The sequence below is a fragment of the Ovis aries genome, chromosome 17 (assembly GCF_016772045.2).
Source record: "Ovis aries strain OAR_USU_Benz2616 breed Rambouillet chromosome 17, ARS-UI_Ramb_v3.0, whole genome shotgun sequence".
Lineage (NCBI taxonomy): Eukaryota > Metazoa > Chordata > Mammalia > Artiodactyla > Bovidae > Ovis > Ovis aries.
The window spans coordinates 73,042,432-73,049,744 of record NC_056070.1 but is presented as its reverse complement, the minus strand read 5'-3'; the positions used below and the strand labels follow the sequence as shown (position 1 = coordinate 73,049,744).

At 69.3% G+C, this 7,313-nt stretch overlaps 1 protein-coding gene across 1 annotated transcript; it reads left to right on the top strand.

Annotated features, from left to right (window-relative positions):
* The first annotated feature begins 3,519 nt into the window (after positions 1-3,519).
* CCDC188 (coiled-coil domain containing 188) lies at positions 3,520-7,282 on the top strand. Its single transcript, XM_027980295.3, has 9 exons — positions 3,520-4,442; positions 4,706-4,813; positions 4,968-5,072; positions 5,665-5,721; positions 5,840-5,899; positions 5,991-6,055; positions 6,231-6,288; positions 6,401-6,450; positions 6,540-7,282. Exons 1-9 carry the CDS (start codon positions 3,903-3,905, stop codon positions 6,724-6,726), a joined length of 1,230 nt encoding a protein of 409 aa, XP_027836096.1. The 5' UTR covers positions 3,520-3,902; the 3' UTR covers positions 6,727-7,282.
* The last annotated feature ends 31 nt before the right edge of the window (positions 7,283-7,313 follow it).

The window sequence follows — 7,313 nt, the reverse complement described above, 5'->3', positions numbered from 1 at the left end:
CTGGTGGTGGATTCTGGGACCTGCACCTGGCCGGCCTAGAGAGGAGGGACTGGCCTCCAGAGCCAAGGAGCCTTGGCCACGCAGTCTCTGCCCCCCACCTGACTCCGGGCCTCACTCACCCCTCCACGTCCACTCCCCAGGGGCAGGGATGGACAGCATGGTGCCCACGCGTCCTGGAATCTGGCCCCAGGAAGGGTTTCGGGAGGTGACCCCAGCTTCGGCTGGCTGGGCTGGCTTTCTGGGCTCACTGTGGGCTAGCTCACCATGGGCACAGGTGAGCCCAGCTGTCAGGGACCCTGGCAGCGCAGGGGTCTCTGGGCAGGTTCTGCCCACCCGCCTGGGTGGGGCCTCAGCATGGCTGCCCCCAGCCTGCAGCCCTCAGCACCCTGCTGACAGTGCCCTGCGGCGAGGGTTTCCCTTGACACTTGTATTCTCTCTCTGATTCTGAAATAAAAGATGCGCAGTGGCTGTCCAGAGGGCTCCAAGGGAGGGAAGAGGAGTGGGCTGCCCACTGCACGCCCGGGGAGCCGCTTGGTCACCCGGGGTGGGCAGGCACGCCCAACCCCCAGCCACGGCCTCTGAGACGGACCAGCCACAGGAGGACCCTACAGGCACCTGCTCGCCCTTCAGCTGCACCCCACTCCCAGGGCCCAGCCCGGCCTGCTCCCTGCCTCAGGCCGGGGCGGGGCGGAGCAGGGCCCCCCAGCAGGCAGTGGCCGGTGTCCACTCCCCTGCAGCGCGCTGGCCCTGGTTTGGGCCAGTCAGTCCACAGGCCACCCCCCTCGCTCAGCCACTCCTTGTGGGCCTGTCTTCCTGCAGGTCTGGCCACTCCCTTGCGCCCCAGGAGGGCACCAGACCAGCCTTGGAGCCCACGAGGCCCAGCGTTGGGCCAGCAGTGTCCGGCACAGACTCGGACCCCCAGGCCCTGGGAGTGGCCTGAAGGGCCAGAGATGGGGGGGGTCCCCAGCCTGGGGCTGCCCCAGGAAGCCTGCAGGCCCAAGGATCTGATGAGGGGGCGGGTCTGTGTCAAGGGCCTGCCCTGGGGGTGAGAAGAGGGGGTTGCCCCTGAAGGCTGTGGCTAGCCCAGGGGCCCCGAGCCCCACGTGCCCCAGGCCTGTTGACCCACTTGGGAAGCAAGCCTGGGGCCCTGGACATCGGGGCCACAGAGAGGCCAGGCCGGGCAGCAGGTGTGCGGCCTCTAGGCCTCTCCCTCGCGGCCCAGCTCTGTTCACAGCGCCAGGCTCCCCGAGGCCCCCGAGCATCACAGCACCTTGGGCAGGGAGCAGCCGCCATGGCAACTGGCGTCCAGGGAGGCGCGCTGCCTGGTAACAAGGGCCGCGGCTCCCCGTGATGCTCGAGCCAGCCCAGCTTCCCGCTGCGGCACGGAACTCGGCCACAGGGACTCACCCCGAGCCCCTAGTGAGCCCCTGGGGCCTGGGCTCGATTCGGGCGTGTCGGGGCATCCACACGCCAGTGAGATCTGCAGGGCGCTCTGCTGTGGGCACGTGCGTGTGTGCACACGTGCCCAGCCACGTCCAACTCTGCGACCCCGTGGCCTGTCTGTGGAAATACCATCATAGCTGGGGTTCTCTCTGAGAGCCCCCGCCCCCCGGGCCACGCCCAAGCTCTGGGCCGCACTGCGAGGACCACAGGGACGGGGCGAGCAAGGTTTCAGGGTGTGGGGTCTTCGGGGCTAGGTTCCGAGGCACCAGCAAGCTTCCCAGGCAGGGCACAGAGAGGCACAGGCTGCGTCCAGGAGCACGTTCCAGGCGGCTGGGGGAGGCTCTGGTGCCACTGGGCGTCCCAGGCACCCCCTCCTGCAGACCAGCCTGGTGGCCCAGGTGAGACGCAAGGCCGCTGCCAACAGTTCCCAGGGTGTCTTTGCTGTCAGTACAGGGACCCCCGTCTCCACGAGGAGCTCCTCTCCCCCACATTGAACATTCCCCAGCACCTGCTGGCTCCTGACGGGACGGTGCCCCCACCTCACCCAGGGGGTGCCATCTTCTCCAGTGGGGTGTGGGCTCAGGAGGCCATGGGGGCCTGAGTCGGGGTCCGGGCCCGTCTTTCCCGGCCCCGTCTTTCCCGGCCCCTCCCAGCAGAGCCTGTTGCTAGTGCCCAGATGCACCCCCAGAAACACAGAGCAGCCTGCTGGGCCCAGGCCACGTGCGTCCAGCTGGGCACAGCCTGTGGACGGTGCATGCCCCTCCTCTGTGGATGTTCCGCACTCAGCGGGGGCGCCAGACCACCAGCAGATGAGGGGTATTGACGGACTTCTTCAGACAGGAAGCGGGGGCTGGCCACACCTGAGTGTGGGGGAGGCAGGGCTGCTGACCCGGGCTGGCTAGGGGGCGGCTCAGGGGGCCGCCCAGCTCGTGGGAGAGTCAGCAGGTGGCAGGGGACCCACAGGCAACTCCCCAGTCTGGCCCCTCCAGACGTCTGCCCTGAGGACTCCCTGGCTGCTAATGGGGAGTAGCAAAACCCTTAACCATTCCTAGCAGGAAGGCCCTCCAAACAGAAGACCCTCAACGAGAAGCAGCAGGAAGTGAAATCTCCCCTCCTCCCCCAAAATCCACTTTGTCCCTAAAGGAGGACAGGAAGCTCTAAGAAAAGAATGGGGAGAGGCAGAAAACAATGGAGGCGTCCTGGAACGTTACAGCAGGGTCTCCCACAGGGAAGGGCCTGAGTCTGACCGGCCCAGCCTCACAGGCAAACAGCCTGAGGTCAGAGTGAGCTGCCGGCTGATCCCCAGGGCTCTCCCAATCTAGCTCCCCACACCAGAGGCTAAAGCAAACACCCGTCAGCTGGGCCTGGTCCACTTGGCTGGCCCCACCGTGTGGGTCTCTGTGGTCTCACTGGGCTTGTCAATCCCCTCCCGGGAGCTGGGGACCCACCGGACGACCAGAGCCCCCCCTTCCCCGCGACCTGGAATCCGAGAGCAAGGTCACAGAGGATCCAGAGAGCAGCGAGAAAGTCATCGCCCGACACATCAGCGTTGTTCAGACCTCCTGGTAAGAGCCCACAGGCCCAAGCAGGCCCCCTGGGTTCAAGCTAGCCCGGAGCCCAGGGTCACGTTGCCGAGGGTCAAGGACGCAGGGACGGCCAGGGTCTGCAGCTGTGTCCCCCGCACGGGCACTCAGGCTTCCACCAGCCCTCCTTTCTGAGGAAGCTGCCTGCGGACACACTTCTGTGAGGCGAGGGAGGAAACCGAAAGTGCGGGCTGTGAGCTGGGGGCACCAGGAGTGGGGGCGCCGTGGAGGGCGGGGGTGCATCCATGAGGCTGTTAGGAGGGGAGGGGAATCCGGGGGGAGGGTGGGGTGCCGGATCTGGCCAGCGCTCTGCAGTCCCTGAAAAGACCCCTGAAGTGGCGAAAAGTTGGACCAGAGTCCAGCCACCGAACAGGCCGTGGCTGCAAGTGGGTGACTCAACTTTGGTTAACAGTCCTTGTGGGACCACGGAATGTTCGATAAATGACTTAAAAACAAAACGAAACAAAACAAACCTTGGAGATTCACAGGTGAAAAGGTCAGGCTGCGGGATGATCTCTTCTGGGTGGAGAGAGGCATGGGCACTGCCTGCAGGAAGGCCTCGGCGTGGGGCTCTCTGGTGGGGCAGGGCCACACTGGCCTCCTGCTGCTGTCTGACTTTGCTTTTAGCTCCTGTCTGCAGGACCTGCCGTGCAGCCTAGGACAGCAGCTGATGGGATGTGGCGGGAGGGGCCTGGTCAGGCCCGCTCCAGCCACCGCCCCAGCCCATTATGACCTCCCTGGTCCTGCCCAGGCCTTTGTGACAGCTGCCCCTGAGGTACCTGGGAGCCGTGACACCCAGAGCTCCCTTAGTAAGAGGGTGGCAGGACCGGCCAGGGACAGCCTCGACCTGGGGTCAGGAAGGGGTCACAGGGAGGAATGGAGGGGCCGAAAGCCCTGGGGCCCTGTGGCCACACCCGACCCCAGTGCCCCCAGCCCCCAGCGCCGGGCAGCCGTGGGGGGTGCCTGGACCCACCCTGCCCGGGGTTCGCCAGGTGGCCCTGCGTGGCGCCTCTCAGCCCCACCCACTCAATGGAGACTGCCAGGCCTTTCTCAGCCCTGGGGACAGGGGGTGGGGGACCCAGGGTCGGGGGCGAGGTACCCGGGAACTTCATCACGAGCGAGGACGGCGAGCTGCAGGGACAGAGGCCGCGAGACCCGGCAAGGATGAGACAAGGACAGACGGACACCAGGCTGGGGTGGGGCTGGGCCCTGCACTCCAGCCACGAGCAAGAGCAGAGGGCTCCCCGGCAGGTGGCAGGGCCCACCTCGGGGCCCCGGCCCTGCCCGTGCCCACCCCTGATCCCGGGCACAGGGGCCTCAGCCTCACCCAGGGCAGACCCCCCCCAGCTCCAGGGCATTCCCCTGGGGCCCGCAGAGCCGTCCTTCCTTCAGCTGGAGCAAGAGAACCAGAGTCTGGTGAGCACCGGGCCCCAGTCCTGCCAGACCCCGCGCCCCACACCCGGGCCCCGCCAGACCCTGTGCCCCAGCCCCATCAGACCCCAGCACACCAGGGACCTGCCAGACCCCGAGCCCCGGATCCAACACCCCAGCCCTGCCAGACCCCTCTCTCCAGCCCTGCCAGACCCCGCGCCCCACACCCGGGCCCCACCAGGCCCTGTGCCCCGGCCCCTCCCCAGACATGGCTGTCTCCATCTCCCCATCTCTGTGCCCCACCCCAGAAGAGGCAGAACCAGGATCTTCGGGAGCAGCTGGGGGCCCTCCTGGGGCCGGGGCAGCAGTTCCTGCCCTTGTGCCCGGAGCACTCGAGCTGCACGGCCCTGGCCTGGGTGAGTGCGGGGCGGGGCGCAGCCCCGGCAGGACCGTGGGTGGCACTGTGGAGCGCCCTGTGGCTCCATGCGCTCCCCCCACCCCACTCCCAAGCAGTCCATGACCACGGACGCTGCCGATAGCCTTGGGGCTGAGCCGGGGGCTCCTCCGCAGCCCCCTGAGCAGGCCTGCGCCCGGCCCCTGGAGGACAGGGCCCCTCTGCAACTGCTGCGGCAGGAGCTGTGCAGGGGCGAGGAGTCCTTCGTGCAGCAGTCCCAGGTGGGCCGGGGGGCCGGGGAGGGGAGGGGACAGGATAAGGCGGGGCCAGGGCTGGGAGGGGAGGGGACGGGGCGGTGGGGGGAGCGAGGAGTCCGTGATGCAGCCCCAGGTGGGCCCGGGGGCGGGGCCTGAGTGGGGCCGATGTGGGGAGGGGCGGGGCCGGGGTGAGGGGAGGAGTCGGTGCCTCAGTCCCTGGTGGGGCCGGGGGCGGGGCCGGGGGCGGGGCCGGGAGTAGTTTCTGCAATAGTCCCACGAGGACCCGGGGGCGGGGCCTTGGAGGGGCGGGGCCGGGAAGGGGGAGGAGTTTGCTGCAGTCCGTGGTGGGCCGTGGGCCCAGGGGCGGGGCGGGGCGGGGCCGGGATGGGGCGGGGCCAGGCACTCGTTCCGGCGGCAGTCCCGGGTGGTCCAGGGGGCGTGTCCAGGAGCGGCGGGGGCGGGGCGGGGCGGGGCGGGGGGGCGGCACCGGGGCCGGGGAGGGGGAGGAGTCCGTGCTGCAGTCCCCGCTGGGCCCAGAGGGTGGGGCGGGGCGCGGTGGAGCGGGAGCCGACCGCCCTCCAGCCCTACCTCGGCCCACACTGCGCCCCCTCCCCAGAACGAGCTGCAGCAGATCCGACTGTCCTTTGAGAGGAAGAAAATGGCTATCACCGAGGTGCCACCTGCAGGGGTGGGTGGGGGCGCCGGGCGGGGGCTCCACCTGTGGAGAGAGGCGTCCAGCACGGGTCCTGCTCCATCCTGAGGGCGTGACCCAGCCTCGCCCCTCCCACCAGGTGTGGGACGGCGTGGCTGAAGTGCACATGGCCCTGAACAACCAGGCCACTGGGCTCCTGGTAGGTCCCCAGAGGCTCGAGGCCCAGAGGATGAGCGGGCGGGGAAGGGGCGGGCGAGCAGGACCCCCACTCTACCCTCTCTGGCCCCCAGAACCTCAAGAAGGACATCAGGGGCGTGCTGGACCAGATGGAGGACATTCAGCTGGAGATCCTGGGGTGATGTGGGGCTGGAGGCCCGGGGGCGGCAGCTGGCTGAGCTGCGATGGTGTCTGGGTCAGGGTGCGGTGGACCCGTCCCTGGCCGGTCCCCAGTTCCCCAGCGCCAGGGCAGTGGTGCGGGCTGAGGAGGGGGTATACCTATGGTGCTGACTGCAGCACCCCCGCCGCCCCAGGGAACGGGCCCAGTGTCGGACCCAGGCCAGGAAGGACCAGAAGATGGCATGCAGAGGGGTAAGCCCCCACCCCCACCCCTTACCCTCCCAGAAGCCGCGCTCGGGCAGCGGGGGAGGAGCCGGGTGAGCAGGCCTGCCCTGACCTCACCGGCTCGGCCCCTCCTCCGCAGAAGGCACGGCTGCAGCTGGGATGCTCCGAGGGCCTCAGAGGCCAGCTCTGGTAGGTGGCGCAGCCGGCATAGGGACCGAGCCCAGTGCCCAGGGCCCACCCCCCCGGGTGCCCCGCCCCCTGACCACCGCCGCCCGCAGGCTGCTGGCCCTGAGGCTGCTGCTGGGCGCCCTGCTGGCCTGCACCGCCGCCTACGTGTACGTGGTCGACCCCGCGCCCTTCGAGGGGCTGGTGCCACCCCTGCTGAGCCGCGCCGCCGTCTGGAAGCTGCGGGCCCTGCTGGGCCCTTTCCTGCGCCTCGAGGTGGACGGCTTCCTGCCCTTCTAGGCCGGAGGCCCAGCGGCCCCAGCGAGGAGGAAGCCAGCAGGCCGTCGCGGCCCCCAGCGCCCAGCGGCCGCGCCGGCCCCCACCCACGGCACTGCGGCGCACCGTCCCCGCCCGGAGGCTTGGAGAAGGGAGGGGGCGGGGGCTGTCCTGAGGGCCAGGCCTGCGGCCGGACATATAGTCGTGACTCTGGGCCTGTGTGCTTGTTTCCGTGGATACCGGGGCTGGCGCCGGTGGCTGTGAGGCCTTCCCGGGCTGATCTTGCTGCGAGGGTCCCTGGGGAGGCACCCCTCTCTGGCACCTGCGGCGGGGGCAGCCTCTCCGCAGCCCCCTTTCCACCAGGAGAGGGGGAGGGAGCCCCAGTGAAAGTGAGCTCCCCAGGCCTCATCCCCAGGTGGGCGGGCCTTGGGGAGCAGGTTCTCTGCCCCACAGGCGCTGCTGAACCCAAGCACAACCCGTGTCCCTGCCTGACCTACCACCCACTTCCCACACTTGCCCAGCCACCACCCAGCGCCCTCCCCCCATTCCCGTTTACCTCCCCAACCCAGGACCCCGGTCCAGTCCAGGCTTGAAGGACAGGGGACCACGGT